At 55.4% G+C, this 19,903-nt stretch overlaps 2 protein-coding genes across 3 annotated transcripts in view; one reads left to right on the forward strand and one right to left on the reverse strand.

Moving 5' to 3' along the window:
• The window catches only part of Crx (cone-rod homeobox), a 2,746-nt gene extending 1,421 nt beyond the window's left edge, over positions 1 to 1,325 (forward strand). The window contains exons 2-3 of the mRNA XM_013032724.1: positions 223 to 374; positions 726 to 1,325. Coding sequence (XP_012888178.1) covers positions 223 to 374; positions 726 to 1,325 — 752 coding nt within the window. The remainder of the gene's footprint in view (positions 1 to 222; positions 375 to 725) is intronic.
• Positions 1,326 to 5,994: 4,669 nt separating this feature from the next.
• On the reverse strand, positions 5,995 to 14,927 carry Sepw1 (selenoprotein W, 1). Of its 2 annotated transcripts, none has more exons than XM_013032726.1 (6): positions 14,814 to 14,927; positions 13,954 to 13,978; positions 13,809 to 13,862; positions 13,605 to 13,679; positions 13,411 to 13,510; positions 5,995 to 6,005 (listed from the first exon to the last, which is right to left on the reverse strand). In XM_013032726.1, the coding sequence occupies exons 1-5, from the start codon at positions 14,840 to 14,842 to the stop codon at positions 13,430 to 13,432; spliced, it is 264 nt and encodes an 87-aa protein (XP_012888180.1). In that variant the 5' UTR covers positions 14,843 to 14,927; the 3' UTR covers positions 5,995 to 6,005; positions 13,411 to 13,429. The 2 variants fall into 2 exon arrangements, with proteins under 2 accessions (XP_012888180.1, XP_012888179.1); XM_013032725.1 differs by lacking the exon at positions 5,995 to 6,005 and adding an exon at positions 12,431 to 12,746 and having other exon boundaries at positions 14,814 to 14,926.
• Between the last annotated feature and the right edge of the window lie 4,976 nt (positions 14,928 to 19,903).

The raw sequence follows: 19,903 nt of genomic DNA on the forward strand, positions 1-19,903 counted from the left end.
GGGAGGGAGGGATGGAAGGGGGGAGAGCATGTTGGTCACCAGATGAAGCCGGTTTTGTCAGCACCAGGGCTGAGTTAGCTCTGAAGCCTGGTTTCAGGGGCGTCGGCATGAGGGAGCAGACGTGGGCTCTGGGTGAGTGGGTGACACTCAGAAGCACCCCCTCCCCCGCCACCCGGAACCCACACCTTGGGGCCGGTGGCTGAGGGTCCCCGTCACCCCCAGGCGCCCCCCGGAAGCAGCGGAGAGAGCGGACCACCTTCACCCGCGGCCAGCTGGAGGAGCTGGAGGCCCTGTTCGCCAAGACCCAGTACCCGGATGTGTACGCCCGCGAGGAGGTGGCCCTGAAGATCAACCTCCCCGAGTCCAGGGTCCAGGTGCCATGTTGGGCCCCCACCCTCCCAGACCCCCCCCCATGCCCATCCACACCCCCAACTCAGAGCCTGAGCCTTAGCCCTCAAGACTGGCACCTGACCACTTGAGCCACAGCTCCATGCCCAGCTTTGTGCTGGCTCATTGGGAGAGGAGAGTCTCACAGGCTTGTGCCGGCTTTGCACGGTAATCCTGAGTACGCCGGTATTACAGGCGTGCGCCGCGGTGCTCGTCTGACGGTGTGTTTCTAATACACCTTACCCAAGTGCAATGCTCACTGTCCTGAGCTGCCTGGGGGGTCATCGGTGCTCACATCTCATGTCGGTCCCCCTTCTTTACCCCCCCTGACTCCCCAGGTTTGGTTCAAGAACCGCAGAGCCAAATGCAGGCAACAGAGGCAGCAGAAACAACAGCAGCAGCCGCCTGGCACGGCAGCCAAGGCCCGGCCCAGCAAGAAGAAGGCCACCATGTCCCCACAGCCAGCCACCGACACGTGTGAGGACCCGCTGGGCATCTCCGACTCCTACAGCCCCCCTCTGCCAGGCCCCTCGGCCTCCCCCACCGCGGCCGTGGCCTCCGTGGCCATCTGGAGTCCAGCCTCGGAGTCCCCTCTGCCCGAGGCCCAGCGGGCTGCGCCCTACGCCATGACCTACGCCCCGGCCCCGGCCTTCTGCGCCTCCCCATCGGCCTATGGCTCACCCAGCTCCTACTTCAGCGGCCTAGACCCCTACCTCTCTCCCATGGTGCCCCAGTTGGGGGGCCCTGCCCTGAGCCCCCTGGCCGGCCCGACCCTCGCCCAGTCCCCCAACTCTTTGTCAGGCCAGGGGTACGGAGCCTACAGCCCCGTGGACAGCCTGGAGTTCAAGGATCCCACGGCCACCTGGAAGTTCAGCTACAACGCCATGGATACCCTAGACTGCCGTGATCAGAGTGCTTGGAAGTTCCAGATCTTGTAGGGGACCCCCCTCTCAGTCTCCCTCCCCCTCCAGCCCCCTCTTGCCTAGCCACTTCAGATCAGAGACTGCAACAGCGCACCTCCCCTGCCTCTTCCTTGGCTCCTGGGACAGCGAATCTCAGGATATCCCAGATGCTGAGCACTTGCTCCCTTCCTGGAGGGGCGAGGCGGGGAGGGAAGCAAAGCAAATCTTGCTGCTGGCTTACCACCGGGGTCACTCCTAAAGCACCGAAGCAAGGATCTTTCTAGAAATTCCCCTCCCCCCATGAAGAAAAAAACAAAAACAGATTCCCATTGTCTCCACTTAGGTCGATGATACAGTTCACATTATGAAGTTAACCCGGATACAATTCCATGCTTACGTTAGCCTGGATACGTGACATTCGAAAACTAACTTGGAGCCGGACTTGGTGGTCTACACTTGTAATTGCAGCTACTAGGGAGTTAGAGGTCATAGTTCATACATATGTTCTTCTTGTATAATAACGTATACACATCTATTTTCTTAGTTTCTTTTCTCCTGTGCCAGTCCTGGGGCTTGAACTCAGGGCCTGGGCACTCTCCTGGAGCCTTTTCCCTCAAGGCTGGTGCTCTACCACTTGAGTCACAGCTCCACTCCGTTTTCTGCTGGTTCATTGGAGATGAAAGTCTCATAGACTTTCCTGCCTGGGCTGGCTTTGAACCACGATCCTCAGATCTCAGCCTCGTGGGTAACTATAAGCATGAGACATTGGCACTCTCTGGTTTTTCCTTTTCCTTTTATTTTTTTTTTCTTTTTGATACAAGGCTGGCCTCAAATTCACTATCCTCCTGCCTCAGCCTCCTGAGTGCTGGCATTACAGGCGTGCCCTACCACGCCTGGCTGTGCTTTAGAATTTTCTACTGGAAAAGTCCATCCAAACACACTGATAGAATCGGGGTAGCTGGGTGGGGGAGGGGCGGCCCCTCATAGTTGTCTTTAAGGGAAAGCATTTTCTCCTTTGTAGATATGGGGAGACCGACAAGGTCTGGAAGCAAAGCCTTCATCTCAAATATACTCTTCCTCTCCTAGCTTTTCGTGCTGTTTTTTTAGTTTGGGTTAGCACATGGGGCTTGGCCAGGGGCTGAGATCTCCTTGGGTGGGGGTGGGGGGCAGGTAAGGGGCGGGAGCCAAACGAGCTGATTGACAAGGCCGGATGAGGACAGACCACAAGGGGCAGGGAGGCGGATGGCAAATCTCTGATTTGTGCCATCTGCCTAGTTCTCTGGCTGGTTTCAAGTTAGTCACGAGATCTCCAGCCTGGGAGCGCCCGGGAGCACCGTGTGAGAAGAAGTCAGGGGAAACAGCAGATTTCTGTGTCTGGAGGAGGTCCTGGGACTTGAACTGGGGGCCTTGAACTCTCCCTTGTCTTTTTTCACCCAAGGCTGGCGCTCTACCACTTGAGCCACAGCTTCCCTTGTGGCTTTTTGGTGGTTCCTTGCACATAAGAGTCTCGCGGACTCTCCTGCCCAGGCTGGCCTCAAACCTCGATCCTCAGTTCTCAGCCTCCTGAGTGGCTGGGATATCAGGCGTGAGCCACTGGGACAGGTGCATCAGCCTGGACACACACATACACAACACACACACCCCAAATCTGGGCATTCCTCAAGGGCCACACAGGGCTCCGGGATGGAGCTAAATCCAGTTTTGAATCCAGGGTTGAATAAGGATCGTGTGAACAGGGATCATTCTAGCATGATTTCCAGTCTCTGGGCTGGGGGATGTGTGTGGGAGGGTTCCTCAGGCCTGGGAGGGTCCCCCTCCCCCCACTTCTGCAAAATATTCAAATAAAGTCTGAGTCTGCTGTGAGGTCAATGAAGGATGAATGGAATGTTCTAGAAGCCAAGAGGTCCCAGTTAACAGGAGGTTAGACTTCAAGAGGCCCCATGGGGGGTGGGGGGGTAAGCTTCATTCAGGCACCTGCCAGACATCCTGGGTTCCCTTTTCTTGGACCAGGGTGACACCAAAAGGAGGAGACCAGTGCCCCCCCCCCATTCCTCCTGGACATCTGGTCCTTGCCCACTCTCTAGCTGCCCTCAAAGGGAAACTGATTAAAAGTGTTGGATCCTATACAAAGTCTGGCATGCTTTATTGTCTTCATGTCTCCCCCCCACTCCACCCCCACCCCAGAGTTTTTCTCTTGCTCTGTGGGCGCTCGACCACCTGAGCCACACCTCCAGTCCAGCTTCTTGCTGCTCAATAGGAGATGGAGTGTCATGACTTTTCTGCTCAGGCTGCCTTAGATCCCTCTGTAGCTAGGATGACAGGTGTGAGCCACTGTGTCTGACCTGTCTTTGATTCTGGGGGAGAGGCAGGGGTGGGGGGAGGTTCTCCATATGCATAGCAGAACTATTGACAATAGACAAGAAACAGAAACCATCCAAGGGCCCATGGAGGGAGGCTGGAAAACCATGCGTGGTTCTCTTAGCCAGGGACTGTGATCATCCACAAAAAGGAAGGAAGATTCACACAGGAAAACACCAGGCTGAACGTGTAGCTCATTTTTTTGTTCTTGTGTCAGTCATGGGGCTTGAACTCTGGGCCTGGGTGCTGTCCCTCAGCTCTTCAGCTCAAGGGGAACGCTCTACTGCTTGAGCCACTTCCAGTTTTCTGGCGGTTAATTGGAGATCAGAGTCTCACAGACTTTGCTGCCCGGGCTGGCTTTGAACTTGAGCTACTCAGCCTCGTGAGTAGCTGGGATGACAGGCGTGAGCCACCAGCACCCCATTTGATTAGTTTTAGTCCCATGACTTTGTAATTTCCCGAATCCACCACTGTTCCTACGACAGCGACAAACGATTCTCAGAGAACAAGAAGGACCAGAGGGGAAAGGCAGGCTTAATGAGTATTCACCGACGCTGGCTCTGTAGCCCAGGCTGGCCTTGAACTCTCCATGTTTTGTGGAGTTATGCTGCCTCTGCTGGGATTACAGCTATGCACTACAACACTTGATGTCCTCTCCACATTTTCTGTGCTTGACTCCTGGCCTCCCCTTCTCAGTTTTCCTTCCTTGCAGACCTTTTCTAGAGGCGAACAGTACTCTTCCCCTGTGGTTCTGGGGTCCCCCCCCCCGCTCCCGCTGTCCCCACCCCCACCCCCACCATCCCAGTTTCCTCTGAACAGGCACAGGACTAATTTAGCAAATGCTCCAATCGGCTTAGGACAACCTCAGCAGAACGGCAGGAGGAGGGGATCAGCAAGGATTAAGTCCAGACTGGTGACCCTAGGGGGAGGGGACAGCAGCTTTAACGAGGGACACCCCTGTTCCTTCCATCTCCCCCCCCCTTCACCGGGACACGCCATCATTAATTAGTACAATCACAGTTGAATGCAGGGGGGAGGGGGAGGAGAGGGGGGAAGGGTAGTAGGGCTCAAGCGGCACAGTCAATCTTTTTTCCTTTAGCCTGGAACGGCCCCATCTTCCCACATTCTGAGATTATAGGCATGCGCTACTGGACCCTGAGTTCAAGCCAGAACCTAAATAAAAACAAAATTATAATAGTAGTTAATAGCTTCCTAGCCAGGCAGGTACCTGCCCTCCCTCCCCTTTTCTCCCCCTCCCTCCCCACTCTCTCCCTATTTCTCCCCACACCAGCCATTTGACCCTGTCTTTCCTGCCAGATCCTGGGCCCTGAACTCTGGGAGCCTAGGCGCAGTCCCTAAATTTCCTTTTTGCTCAAGGCTAGTGCTCTACCACTAAAAACAATAACATCACCCCAGGCTTTTTCTGATTCATGGTAGATAAGAGTCTCTGGAGCTTTCCTAACCCCCCTGAGGGCTGGATTTAAACTGCTATCTATAGATGTCAGCCCCCAGAGTAGCAGAGATTACAGGCATCTGCACGCCGCCCAAAGCCCGGGGCTCTTTTGAAACAAAAACTCCCATCCACCAAGTTAGTGGGGTCGGAGAAAGTCGCAGTGTGGCGGGACAGGCGGAGATGGCAGGGGCTTAAGGAACACTGGCAATCAAGGCAAAAAGGAGGGACAGGGACCCCTCAGGGCAGAGTCCCCCACCCCCTTGGGGAGCCCCGGGTGTCAGGGGAGGGGGGGGCCAGAGACATCAGAGCGACTTCTGGTGGCAAGGAAGCTGGCCAGGCAGGAAAACAGCTCCTGGCGCTGCTGCACCATAGAAATTTCTAGTTTCGGGGGCTGGGAAGGTGGCTCAGTGGTAGAGCGCTAGCCTTGAGCTGAAGAGCTGAGGGACAGCGCCCAGGCCCAGAGTTCAAGCCCCATGACCGGACCCAAAAAAAAAAAATTTCTAGATTCCCCATCCTCAGTCAGGACAGCCCCCCCCCACACACACACACACATGCCCACGCGCGCTGGCTCTTTTCAGCCCTGCCCTCTGGCCCGCCCCAGGGAGGAGCTTCAGGTCCCCTTTAGTTTGAGTCTGCGGGGAGGGTGTCTGCCCTTGACCTGCTGGGATTACAGGCATGCGCTGCTGCCTCACCTGGCGGGCAGGTGGCAGCTGACTTGGTGTTTGGACCGCTTTTGCTGAGGTTGCAAAACCAAAAAAAAAAAAACAAAACAACTGTGGGTCATTCCTGCCTTTCTCCCTAGGGACCCCCCCTTCCCCCGCCCCACCCATGGCCTGGGGATGGGTCTGCCTTACCTAGAGTACCTAGAGGCCTGGGGGGGGATCAGCCAGCCTGGGGCCCCGGGGCTTACAGGGCCTGAGGTTGCCAGAGCTTAATCCTGGTGGGTTCAGTTTTGCCGCCAGGAGTTTTAAGCGCAAGAGGAAGAGACCAGGGCTGGGCCTCCATCTGGGCCTCCACCTCAGCTGCTCTTTCCGTCACCTTGAGTTCTCAGAAAGACCCTGAGGGATGATTTGCTTCTGGCAGAGGATTAAATACACCCCAAAGAAATGTAGGGTCTCCTGTGACCTCTGACCCCCCCAACACGGCCATCATCATCGCCACCCACCTCCCACAGCTGTGGCCAGGAGCGGACGCAACCTCCTATAGACCCACAAGGAAAGATGTACATCCATCCATCCATCCAACCCTGCCAGGCCTCACCTCTCACTCGAACTTGGACTCTGAACTTCTTGGCCCCTAATTCTCCCTCTGGCTTGCACCATGGATGTTGCTGGAGAGGAACTCTGTGTGTGTGTGTGTGTGTGTGTGTGTGTGTGCGCGCGCGCGCACGCGTGTGTGCGTGCACGCTCATGTGCATGGACTTATGTAGGTATGCGTGCGCATGCGCACGTGTCCACACACTGGGGCTTGAAGTCAAGGTCTAGACATTGAACTTTAGACTGGCACTCTGCCACTTGAGTCATGCTTCTAGACTAGCTTTTTGCTAGTCATGAAGAGTCTGGCCCATTCTGTTTATTTCCAAAGATTGTTTCCTTTGAAAAAAAAAAACCCATGGGCTGGGAAGGTGGCTCAGTGGTAGAGCGCTTGCCTTGCATGCACGAGGCCCTGGGTTCGATTCCTCAGCACCACATAAGAAAAAAGCCGGAAGTGGTGCTGTGGCTCAAGTGGTAGAGTGCTAGCCTTGAACTGAAGAGCTGAGGGACAGCGCCCAGGCTCAGAGTCCAGGCCCCATGACAGACCAAAAAGAGAAAAAGAAAAAAAACATGCAATTAGTAAATACATGTAAAGAGTATTTAAATCCACTGGATTTAAAGTGGGCGCTGGTGGCTCACACCTGTAATCCCGCTACTCAGGAGGCTGAGATCTGAGGATCGCGGTTCACACCCAGTCCCGGCAGGAAAGTCCTTGAGACTCTTATCTCCAATGAACCACCAGGGAACCGGAAGTGGCGCTGTGGCTCACGTGGTAGAGCGCTCACCTTGAGCTGAAGAGCTGAGGGACAGCATCCAGGCCCAGAGTTCAAGCCTCACGACTAACAAAAATATTTTGGGGGGGAAGGTCCGGTCATGGGGCCTGAACTCTGGGCCTGGGCGCTGTCCCTCAGCTCTTCAGCTCAAGGCTAGCACTCTACCACTTGAGCCACAGCGCCACTTCCAGCTTTTTTCTTTTTGCTTATGTGGTGCTGAGGAATGGAACCCAGGGCCTCAGGCATGCAAGGCAAGCGCTCTACCACTGAGCCATCTTCACAGCCCCCAAAAATATTTTTAAAAATGTATAGAGGTGTGGCTCAAATGAGGCAAGGACTAGCCTCTACCTCCCAATCCTCCTGCCTCAGCCTCCCAAATGCTGGGCTTACAGCTCCAAGTAGCAGTTTTAAACCCTGAGCTCGACCTGGGATAATATCTTCCCAGCCTGCGGGGCAGAAAGTCCCAGAGGCTCCTATCTCCAACGAACCCCCAAAAAGCTGGAAGTAGAGCTGTGGCTCAAGTGGCAGAGCATCAGCTAAAGCTCAGGGATAGTGCCCAAGCCCTGAGTTCAAGTCCCAGTACACAAGAAAAAGAAAATGAAAGACATCAGAACCTTCTTCCTTCTTAGAGAGAAAGAAGGGCAGGGGCCATGAGGCCTTAGCAGGCCTCCCACCTCACCCCGGGGAAATCCAGAACAAGAAGCAGGCCCAGACAGAGCCAGCTCCAAGGTGAACCATAGGCCTAGCTCACTTGGCTAGTACCAGGCCCAGGTTTGAGTCCTCAGGCCCTGAGGGTGAGGCCCAGAGTCCTGGGAATACCACTAGTTTCTCAGCTGTACAAAATAGCAAGTGCTCAGTTGAAAAAGTGAGGATGATCCTCCCCCAGAGGCGGGGAGGGTCCCAGCCCAGAGGGTGCAGCCTCCAGAGATTTAAGTCCCAAGTCTGGGCTGTGATCTCTTTAGTTCCTGGAACTGGAGCTGTGCTGGGAAGGGAGGCAGAGAGGCTGGAGGATGGCAGCTAGAGGCTGGATGGAAGGAAGAACTTCACGACTTGCTAGACTGCACAGATGATGAAGATGACGATAATAAGGACGCTGGGGGGGGGGCATGCTGGGTGGAACAGCCCAATCCCAGGAGGTGGGGGGTGAGTTGAGGCTTGGGTGGGGGAGACAGGACTAAATCCTGTGGCTGAGGTATCCAAGAGCCACACAAGGCCCATCCAGGAGCCCAGTAGGCCAGGCCTTATCCCAGGAGTGTTTGTTTGCTTGGAAAGAGCTTGAAATTAGGGCCTGGGTGCTGTCCCTGAACTTTTTCATTCAAGGCTGGTGCTCTACCACTTGAGCCACAAATCCATTTCCAGCTATTATTTTTGATGGTTCATTGGAGATGAAGAGTCACATGGAAGTCAGGCACTGGTGGCTCCTGCCTGTCATCCCAGCTACTCAGGAGGCTGAGATCTGAGGATCATGGTTCAAAGCCAGCCTGGGCAGGAAAGTCCCGTGAGACTCATCTCCAATGAGCCACCAGAAAACCGGAAGTGGTGCTGTGGTTCCAAGTGGAAGAGTCTCACAGACTTCCCTGCCCAGGCTGGCCTTGAACCATGATCCTCAGATCTCAGCCTCCTGAGTAGCTGGGATGACAGGTGTGAGCTGGAAGGAAAATGGAGGGAAAGGAATAGGCTATGATTTTTTTTCCCACCTGTCTCCCCCCACACACCCGGATCCCCCCATGGCCCTACTCCAGGACCTACACAGAGCAGCAGAAACTCTAGTTAGAAGGATATGTCCACATGGATGGGTACCCAGACCACCAGACGGCCTGCGAGAGTCAGACGTGCAGGTGGGACCCTCCTGCCCATCCCCTGTGAGATCCCCCACTCACTCCCTTGGAGCCCAGACTCTGGTCTTCCCCCTCCCCTGCCCTCCTCCACATCCAGACAATTGGCACCATGACACATGCCTGTAATCCAGCTACTTGAGAGGTAGAGGTAAGATTTCAAGAATCTGAGAACCTTGTGTGTTCCTGGTGCGACACCCTGCCTCTCTCTCTTCTGGGGTCCCCTAACTATTGGAGAGGGGAGGGGTAACAAACATGACAGAGCCTCGTCCCTGACTTTGTCCCTCTTTGTGCTCTAGAAATTGTTCTGGAGCTTCTTCAGGTTTGGATACTGTAACTATAACTCCCCCCTGCGAAGGCTGAGGGTCCTGCAGGCCCAAGTGCCCCTGGCTTGGGGTCCCCAGCTCCCAACACATCACCACCCCGAGTTGCCACCCAGGGCCCCCGAGGAGCTAGACCGGATGAACGACCGGGTTTTGCCCCACTCGATGGTTCCACCCTGTGAACAGTGAACCGACCACTTCCTCCATGCCAGTCCCGGTCCCCAGCTTCCCTGGCTGCCTGCCTTGTTCCAGGGCCACTCTGGGTGCACCCCTGTACCCCCAGAGTGCCTGCAGCCATTTCCTGACTCAGACCTGGACTCATTGAATGTTGGGGAACCCAGAATCACCAACAGCATTGTGTGTGTGTGTGTGTAGGGAGGTGGGGGACTTGAACTCAGGGCCTGGGCGCTGCCCTGAGCTTCTTTTGCTCAAGGCTGGTGCTTCACCACTTGAGCCACTGCGCCACTTCTGGCTTTTTCTGAGTATGTGGTACTGAGGACTTGAACCCGGGACTTCCTGCATGCTAGGCAAGCACTCTACCACTGAGCCACCTTCCCAGCCCCCATTTTTTTAATCCATCCATCTGTTTGGAATTTATTTTATCCACTGACAATACCTATGCTTTTATTTCCCATTCGTATTTGTTATTGCAGCTTTTGGTTTTGGGGTTTGGGTTTTATTTTTCTTTCTGCTTCCTAACGACCGCCCCCCTCCCATTGCTGGCTTGGTTTGGGGCTTTGTTGTGTTTACATCCATGGCAGGCTGCTGTAGTAAAGCTCATGAGAATACACTAGAAACTGAGGCAGTGTGACAGAGCTGATCAAAACCCCAGAGTCTGTTAGCCTGCGGGCCTGAGTCTACAGTCTTTGGGGTCTTGTCTCCTTGCGTGCACCCCTCCTGTCCCCCTCCTCCCTGCCCGGGGCTCCTCACAGCTGCCTCTCTGACCCTGTCCTGGTCTCATTTAGCAAATGTCCCAATCCTCTTAGGCAAGGGCAGCCTCAGCAAAATCCCAGGGGGAATTAGTGTGGATTTGGGAGGCCCACGTGCTGTGCCAGGCTGCGGGTGGGTGGTGACAGAGTGGCAAAGCTTCCAGTTGGAAACAAGGCTTGAGGGTGGACAGGGAGAAACAAAATAGTAGAGTTGCTGGGTCTTGAGATCCAGGACAGATGCCGGACGCCTGTAATCCCAGCTACCCAGGAAAGTGACATTTGAGGATTGTGGTTTGAAGCCAGCCCAGGCAATTAACCTGCCACCAGCGGGGCTGGCCCCCTCCCGCTGGCCCTCTGCTGCCCCCTGGCGGCCACACTTCCTGTCCTGTGCCCTCATAGCCAATTCTCCAATCCTCTTAGGCCAGGTGGGCAGGGCTGGGCAGTAGTGAGTTAAGAGCTGATGAGGCCCAGATACAGGACCAGCCACTGAGAGGACAGGACAAATAGCATGGGTACCCCAAAAGGCTTTCCTGCTTTTTCCCTGTGACAGACTCCCAGCAAGGTGAGGAGACTGGGGGACAGCAGTGCAGGAAGCTTCTCTTCGCAGTGTGGTTGCCTTGTTTGGGTGAGTATTAACAGGATGTGGGTTGGGACCCAGTCCCCTGCTTGATAGGCAAGGGCTCTACCACTGAGCCATTCCCCAGATCCCCATAAAGCCCTTAAGGCTCTAAGTCAGTAGTCTTAATAGAGCAACAAGGAGCAAAGTGCATGCTCATAATCCCAGGGATGCTAAAGCTGAATGACAGTGAGTTCAAGGCTAGCCCTGTCTCAAAACAACAGAAGAGCAGGGCACCAATGGCTCATGTCTATAGTTCTACTCAGGAGGCTGAGATCCAAGGATCACAGTTCAAAGCCAACCTGGACAGGAAATTCTGTGAGACTCATCTCCAATTAGCTATCAAAGAGCCAGAAGTGGAGCTGTGGCTCTAGTGGCAAAGAAGCAGCTTTGAGAAAAAAAAATCTCAAGGACAGCACCCAGGCCTCCGCATTGGCACACCTGTGGGTACACACACACTAAAAAAAACAGTATCAGGCACTGGTGGCTCACACCTGTAATCCTAGCTACTTGGGAGGCTGAGATCTGAGAATTATGGTTCAAAGCCAGCCCGGGCAGGAAAGACTGGTTCTCTTATCTCCAATGAACCATCAGAAAACCAGAAGTGGCGCTGTGGTAGAGCACTGGCCCTGAGCTGAAGAGCTGAGGGATAGCGTCCAGGCCCAGAGTTCAAGCCCCACGACCGACCAAAAAAAACAACCGAGTACGGAGTACAGGGGCCAACTACAGCTGGGTCGGGTTCTGGATTGAACATTAAGACAAAATTAAGCACATTCATTAATGTTATAAGGATTGCATGATATTAAGGAATTACTGCTAGTTTTCTTAGCTACACTTCTAATTTTAAGATGGGCACGAGATGTTACCAAATCAAATAAAAATTCAGTAATTTGAGTAGTTCCCAGAGACGGCCACTGGGCGGCAGCGGTGTGAAGGAACTCATTGTGTGGCCCAGGCGCGGTAGGAGCCTGAACTTGAGCTGAGCCTGGGCTCTCTTCCCCAACCAATCCGGCTTCCAGATCTTCAGATGGGCGGGCCCACCTGAAGAGAGGTGGGGCCCACTACCAGCCCTGGCCAATGGGCTGCAGCTTCCAGCCCGAGTCCTTTGGTACCCAGGACCTCTGAGGTGGAAGATACTGGGGGCCTATTGTGTATGAACTGGGCCTACTTGTCTGTTGGAAACAGGCCTGAGAACCCGCCCAGGCAGGAACAGGCACAAATGCAAGATCCTACTCAGAAAGCTGAAACTTGGGAGAATTAAGTTCAAAGCCAGCCCAGGAAAAAAAAAAAAAAACTGTTGGGCTGGGAATGTGGCCTAGTGGTCAAGTGCTTACCTAGCATGCATGAAACCCTGGATTTGATTCCTCAGTGCCACATCAACAGAAAAGGCTGGAAGTGGTTCAAGTGGTAGAGTACTAGCCTTGAGTTAAAGAGGCTCAGGGACAGCACCCCAGTCCAGTCCCTGAGTTCAGGCCCCAGGATTGGGGAGGAAAAGAAAGCACCAGGCATGGAGGCGTGGGGGGCTGGTGTGCTGCCTCTGTGGCTGGCAGAGGGTGGGATCAAGGGGCAGGCCAGGACAGACAGACTCCCACACAGACGCCTTGCTCTGAACTCATCGGTTTACTGAATGTTTATTGGAGCTGTTGCTCATGGCAGCAGATGGAGAAGGCAGCCACAGGCTTCGCATCTGACAAGACAGGGTCGTGGGGAAAGGGGAGTGTGGGAGATGGGAGGGGGGCTGCGGGCAGAGGTGACCAGGAGTCCTCACTCTCCCACGCAGAGGCAAAGCCCAGGGGCGTCGATCACTGCCCCCACCTGGAGGCCGCAAGAACATCGAGGAAGGACCAGGGGTCCGCGGACATTTCAGTCCTTCCTGTCATCAAGCGAGCGGGGAGGGGCAGGGCCGAGGACCCCGGGCTGAGGAAAGAGAAGGGTGTTAGGGGGAGCGATGAAGGAGCAAGGGAACAGAACACAGGGTAAAGAGCCCTTGAAAGCCCAGGGGAGGGGACGGGGCAAGTCAACTTCAGCTAAGTTGGTACAAAGGTCAGTGCCGATGGAGACCACCAAAGAACCCAATGCCCCAGGCACCAGTGGCCCGGCCCACAATCCTGGCTACTCTATTTAGAAGCTGAGATGCAGAGCACAGCAGTTCCAGGCCAGCCCTGGATTCAGGGAATTCTCTTGGTAGATGGTATCACTCCACATTAACCAAAAACAGAGTGTAAGTAACAAGAGAGAGCTGGGCATGGTGACTCAAGCCTGTAATCCCAGCGACTTGGGAAGTAGAGGAAGGATTTTAAGTTGAGTCTTGCCTGGGCAAAGGTAGTAAAAACACTATCTCAGAACCAAAAATACAAAAAAAGGGCTGAGTTGTGGCTTAAGAGGCCCTGGGTTCAATCCTGGCTACGGAGGGTCAAGCGGCCGGGAGGGAATGGGGGGAGTTACTGGCCACAGAATGAGGCAGGCCATGCAGGACCGGCTCCACCTTAGCTCTGCAGTCGGAACAGGAATGAAGAACTGGGGGGGATGGGCACCTGCCTGTAATCACACACATGGGGAGGAAGGGCAAGGGGGACCTCACCTCTGCCCTCAGGGCCACTCTAGCCCTGGGCCAAGGCAGCTTTGATGGCGGCTACCAGCTTCAGAAACTTCACCTCGGTGTCCACGTAGCCATCGCCTCTCTGGGGAGGACGGGGGAGGAGAGGGTGAGCCAGGATCCCCACATCAACCCCAGGCAGAAAGACCCCCCCCAAACAAGGCGAGGTGCAGACTCACCTTCTTTGAGTGAACCAACTTCCCGCCTACCATGACCTCAAAGAAGCCGGTGACCTGCGGTGTGCCCTCGCCACACTGCGAACAGGGAGGGCGGGGCTCAGGGGTCTGGGGGACACCCTACCCCCACCCCAGGGAGTGAAGAGGAGGGGGTGGAAGGGGTCAGGGTAGACCCCCCCCCTCCCAAAGTACTGCCCAATCACTCACGATGTCCAGACACCCGGGGAACTCATCTTCCAGTTTCTTCTTGAGCTGGAGATACTGGGACAGAAGAGGTCAGAGGTCATGCTGGGTGCTGCCAGCCCACCCCTAGTGTGCCCTCCTCCCTCCTCCCCACCCTCACGGGACTCACCTTGGGCTTGTAGCCTCAAGCGCCACTGGTGGGCGGGTGCAAGCAGGCCGACACAGTCCAGGAGAGGCAGGCGGGGAGGGGGGGGGGGAGAAGAGGTGCAGGGGGCACAGGTGTCAGAGGAGGAACAGAGGCCCCCCCTGGGGGGAGGGGGCTGGCAGAATAAGGGGTGTCCAAAGAAAACCCTGTCACCCCACACCCCAACCCCTCCCAGTGCCCAGATTGAAATAGAAGCTGGAATCTGGGGCACCGCCTTCCCCCCCCCCATGCCAGGCGGGCCCTGCCTGGCCGGGGCACCAGCATTCTGACAGGCCGGGGGGTGGGGGCTCAGACAGCTAGACCCGATCCAACTCCTCCACCACCTGCGGGGTGTGGCCCCCAAACTCCTGACCCTGCCAGGCCCTGCCACCCTCCCCCTCCCCCGCCCCGCAGCCCTGCCCGCCCTCCAGGACTCTCCGGGCCGGGGCGCTCGGGACACTGCCCTACATAAGGGGAAACTGAGGCCAGAACGGTGAGGTGAGGAGCCCAGGCCAGGAGCGCTACATGCCCAAGGCTTTTCTTCCGGAGCTCCGGCCCCCGCAGGCTCATTCTGGAATCTTCTCTCCCCCACCCCACCCCCACACACACACCGCCCAAGGGGGAAGAGGACCTCAGGAATGGGAGCCGCGGCATGACGGCAAACAAAAGACTCCCGAGAACACGTATCCATCCCTCCCGCGGCGCCTGCGTGCCTCAGTATCCCCTTTCGACCCGACACGTCGCCCGGCACCAGCCCGGTGCGCCCTCTCCTCGCGGGACCCCCGCACCCCGGAACCCGCTGCCCTTTGCACCGGGGCCGGGGACCCCCCCCTCCCCGAGCTCACCAGTACACGACCCGCACGGTGAGGACCATGGCTGGGGATCCGCAGCGACCACCAGCGACGACGCCCCGAACTCGCGAAGCTCCGGGTCCGCGCGCCGGGCCGTGCGCACAGGGAGGGGCGGGGCCTGCGCGGCCCGCGGGACGAACCAACGCCGGGGGTGGCAGAAGAGAGAGGGGCAGAGGGCCCTGAAACCCGGCCTACCCTACCTCCCTCGCCCCCCACCCCAGTGATGAGCAAGGAGGCGCGCAGGCGAGGGGGGGACTCCGAAATGGGTTTTCCGAGCGACCCCTGGGGGATGCCTCCCACGGGAATGGTACGGTTCCCCCCTCTGCGAGAATGGTACGGTCCCCCTTCTACGAGAATGGTACGGTCCTCACCCCCGCGGGGGAATGGTACGTCCCCGCCCCCGTACGTCCCCTCCCCCGCGGGGGAATGGTACGTCCCCGCCCCCGCGCGGGAATGGTACGGTCTGCCGGGCCGAGCCGGCCGCGCCCTTGGCTGAAACCCAGAGCGGGCGGCGCGGGGGAAACCGAGGCACGTGGCGCTGACGCCTCCTTCTTTCGGGACCAGGCAGGCCTGTAGAGTTCGGAATAGGCCCTGGGGCGAGCGGGAGATTCTCGGGAGCGCCCGGTGTAACGGCCTGGCGGTTGGGCCCAGGGCGCCCTCGCACCTGGCAGCCCTCTTTTATGCACCGTCCCGCGGCCCCCAGCCGAGGGGTGCGTGGAAAGAACTGCACGCGGTAAACTGAGTTGGGTTACACCTTTCTCCTTCCTCCCTCTCAGCCTCAGTTTCTCCCCCCCCAAGATGGGTATAACACCCCCAGGGAATGGTCTCTCGGTTAACCAATACAGAGCAGGGGGTGCAGTGGCTCCCGCCTGTAATCCCAGCTGCTCAGGAGGCTGAGATTTAAGGATCGCAGTTCAAAGCCAGCCTGGGAAGGAAAATCCATGAGACTGTGATCTCCAATGAACCCCCAGAAAACTGGAAGTGGCGCTGTTTGTCACCAGAAGAGGTGAGGGTTAATGAAGTTCCCCTTTAAGTGTAGGAACTCTTCACTTAGGTCTTTGACTTGGATGCAGAATGAGAATTTCTGGACAAGTCACTATGGTAAGAAAACTTGGCGGAGCTTTATTAAGTAAACAAACAGGCAAACAGAAAACGCAGACAAACAGATGAGCTGAAGGGCAGGGGCACACTCTGAGTGTGGGTAAGCTCACACACAGAGAGACACATACAATCACACCGACACACAGTTCTTTGGCTGTTGGAGTGTGTACAGGGTAAAGGCAGGGGTCTGGCTTCAAAGTTAAGATAGGTGTTTTGTCTTTGCTCTAATCACACCTGGTGCTGCTTTCTGAGTTTGCAGGTAAGAGTGCATCCTGCCATATAACAGATTCTTATCCTTAAGATAAGGTGGGGGCACCCTGCTATCTGCATTTTGGGGCAGCAGGAGATGGATTATGTTTGGGGAAGCATTTTTCTCAGGAAGACATCCATCATCTGTCAGACAAGTGTTTTTTGTTGTTGTTTTGTAGGTCTTGGGACTTGAACTCTGGGCCTGGGCACTGCCCCTCAGCTCTTCAGCTCAAGGCTAGCTAGCGCTCTACCACTTGAGTCACAGCACCACTTCCAGTTTTCTGGTGGTTCATTGGAGATAAAGAGTCTCACGGGCTTTCCTGCTGGGCTTTCCTCATGGGCTGGCTTTGAATGGTGATCCTCAGATCTCAGCCTCCTGAGTAGCTAGGATTACAGGCGTGAGCCACCAGCGCCCAGCATGCATTGTATATCTTTGAAGTGAAGCTGGTACTTCTGTGTTTCTTAATGTCATATTTCTGCGTTGCCTGCACCAGGCCTTATTTTCCTCAGGTTACCCTATTTCAGCTCTGTGGCTCAAAGTTGTAGAGCAATAGCCTTAAACAAAAAGAGCTCAGGGACAGTACCCACACCCTGAGTTCAAGCCCACAACAGGACAAAAAAAAAACCTTCCCACTTCCACTCAGCAGTGATTTGGCCAGAGGGTATCAGGGGACAAAAAAAGGGCTGGGGCTGCCTGATGAAGTCTACCAAAGCCCCAGTGCCCACGTGTAGTCCCAGCACTTGGGAAGCTGAGATTCCCCACTTGCATCTCCCACAGATGAAGGTCCTTTAGATGAAGGTCCTTTCTGGCCTTTTCACTGTTTTCTTTAAAAATTCTTTAGCCGGGTGCCGGTGGCTCACGCCTGTCATCCTATCTACTCTGGAGGCTGAGATCTGAGGCTCCCCGTTCAAAGCCAGCCCCAGCAGGAAAGTCCATGAGACTCTTTATCTCCAATAAAACACTAAAAAACTGGAAGTGGCGCTGTGGCTCAAGTGGTAAAGCGCTCGCCTTGAGCTGAAAAGCTGAGGGACAGTGCCCAGGCCCACAGTTCAAGCCCCACGACCAACAAAAAAATATATATATATGTTTTTTTGGACCAAGTGGCTGGAGTGGAAATCCACAGATCACAGCCCCCAGAAAAGGGTCTCTGGTTTAGGGCTCCCGTTCTTAGGGTACAGAAAATCAGAAGTAGAGCTGTGGCTCAAATGGTAGAGCGCTAGCTTTGAGCAGAGAGCTCAGGGTGGGCGCCCAGGCTGAGTTCAAGCCCCAGGACTGGCAAAATAAAAATTGGCAACTGGGCATAGTGGCCCACACCTATGGTCCCAAGTGACTTCAGAGATGGCAGTACGGATTGTGACAAACTAATTGGGTGTATACCCACCCAGGATGCACTGTCATCTGAGTGCTATACCCCTAGCAGCCTCTCCTGGGAACCATTTTATAAATCCTCTGCTTGAAGATCTGGGAACAAGCTTTCCACCTGATCAGACCAGGATGGAGAAGCAGAGGATGAGAAGAGTGAACAGAACTCAACCTTCCTCACCTCGCTGGAGTGAGCATGCCCAGCAAGAATCGCTTCACAAAACACAGATTTCCTAGACAATGGAAGGAGAGCGAACTGCTGTCCTGCTAGCTCGGGGCAGAACATTTTGGGCGTGGAAGGTTTTGAATAGAACACAAACTCCACATTGCCAAAGCCCAAGTCCCACACGGCCACCAGAGGGCGCCAGTGCCCGCTCCCCACCAGGGCTTCTGTCAGCTCCCATGTAGTCAAAGCTCAGAGGGCCACCTAGGTCTGCAGGATGGGCACACTTACCTCACTGATCCTGTTTGTGCTTCTCTACGGGGCTGGCCTGACAGCCCCTGGACCCCAGGCCTAGCCACTGGCTGAGATGTGAACTTTAGCCCGTGGCTGATCTCCAGCTTCAATGACTCAATCTCCACCTTTGAGAAGTTGGGATGACAAGTGGGAGCATCAGACCAGTTTTCTTTTAGAAGTAGGAGGGATTTGAACTCAGGGCCTCTCACTTCCTAGGCACACCCCCAGTTTGTTTTTCAGACAAGGTCTCTGGCATTTGCTTGTACCAACTTCAAACAGGAATTCTCCTCCCTCCACTTCCTGAGTAGCTGGGATTACAGGTGTGCACTACACTGCCACACTGAGCTTCCTTGTGGGTTGTTTTTGTTTTTGTTTTGGTTGTTATGTCTCCTTGCTACAATGTGCAACTCCTGAGACTTAAGTGTTTTGCCAGTTTTCTTTGGTTTGTGTTTAACATGAAAGGTATGTGTGTATGTGTCAGGCCTGCTGTTGCCAGGACTAACTTACAACTATGAGTAGCATTAATTTTCACAAAACCCAGCTCTAAAACAGCATGTGACTTAACTGAACATAAACATTGCAGACAATGGAGGCTTTCCTCTTGAGAACAGGAAAGCCAAGCTACGTCATTTTGTCAGCACCTAGAGCATTCTTCTCCCTTCCCTCCCCTCTCCCCCCACTGCTCAGTGATAAGGCTTATCTCTCCAGCAAGTGCCAGATGCCAGCAATTCAGGGGTGTTGGGGTCAGGAGGAATGTCCCAGTTTGTATCCTGTCCAGACAAGCCTTTGACTAATTTGCATCCTTAAAAAAAAGTCATATTTCATGAATTTTGTATTTTGTCGGTTGTGAGGCCTGGGTGCTGTCCCTCAGCTCTTCAGCTAGTGCTCTACCACTTGAGCCACAGCACCACTTCTGGCCTTTTCTGTTTATGTGGCACTGAGGAGTTGAACCCAGGGCCTCATGCATGAGAAGCAAGCACTCTACCACTGAGCCACCTTCCCAGCCCCATACTTTAGATTTTAAGGTTTTTCCCTCCTTGGGTCTTGAACTCAAGGCCTGGGCACGGTCCTCTAGCTTTTTCACTCTATTAGTGCTCTGCCACTTGAACCATAACTCCATTTCTGGCTTGTGTATGTGGTGTGTGTGTGATTGATTGGAGACAAATCTGAAATTTCTGTTGGGGCTGGCTGTGAACCATAATCTGATCTCATCTTCTGAGTAGCTGGGATTACAGGCGTGAGCTGCTGGTCCCGTTTTATAGTTTAAGTAGTAACACAGGGCTGGGAATGTGGCTCAGTGGTAAAGTGCTAGCCTAGCATGCATGAAGCCCTGGGTTCGATTCCTCAGCACCACAAACACAGAAAAAGCTGGAAGTGGCGTTGTGGCTCAAGTGGTAGAGCTCTATCTAGCCTTGAACAAAAGAAGCTCAGGGACAGTGTCCAGGTTCTGAATGAAAAAAAAAAAAAATGCCCAAGGTGAAAGCGCAGGCCCATAGCCCCTGCCCCAGGAAAGCTGAGCTGGGAGGATGTTCAAGGTTGGCCTAGGCTCCACAACAGGGCAGGGGTGAGGGGCGCAGCCGCAGCGCAGGCCCGGGCATTGCCAGTGGGGAAGCAGGTGGAGCCCTGTAGAGTGCGCCAGGGCCAGCGTGGACCGGGCCCGGCCTGCGCCCCCTCCACGTCCCTCTCTCTGCCGCGCTCGCCACTTCCTCCCATTCTGTGCCGCTCCGCGGTCAGGCCGTTTCCTTCCAGCGCGGTCTGTGGGCCAGGCAGGGTGGTCACCGGTGATGGGGTCATGCGTTAAGTTTTTTGCTCGGGCTGGCCTGAACTGTGATCCTCCACCGCCTCCGGCAGCTGGGAAAAGCTCCCCGGCGCCCTGCACACCCACACCAACCACAGCACCCCCCCCCCCCCCCC

Source organism: Dipodomys ordii, unplaced genomic scaffold (genome assembly GCF_000151885.1).
Source record: "Dipodomys ordii isolate 6190 unplaced genomic scaffold, Dord_2.0 Scaffold156, whole genome shotgun sequence".
In the NCBI taxonomy this organism is placed as follows: domain Eukaryota; kingdom Metazoa; phylum Chordata; class Mammalia; order Rodentia; family Heteromyidae; genus Dipodomys; species Dipodomys ordii.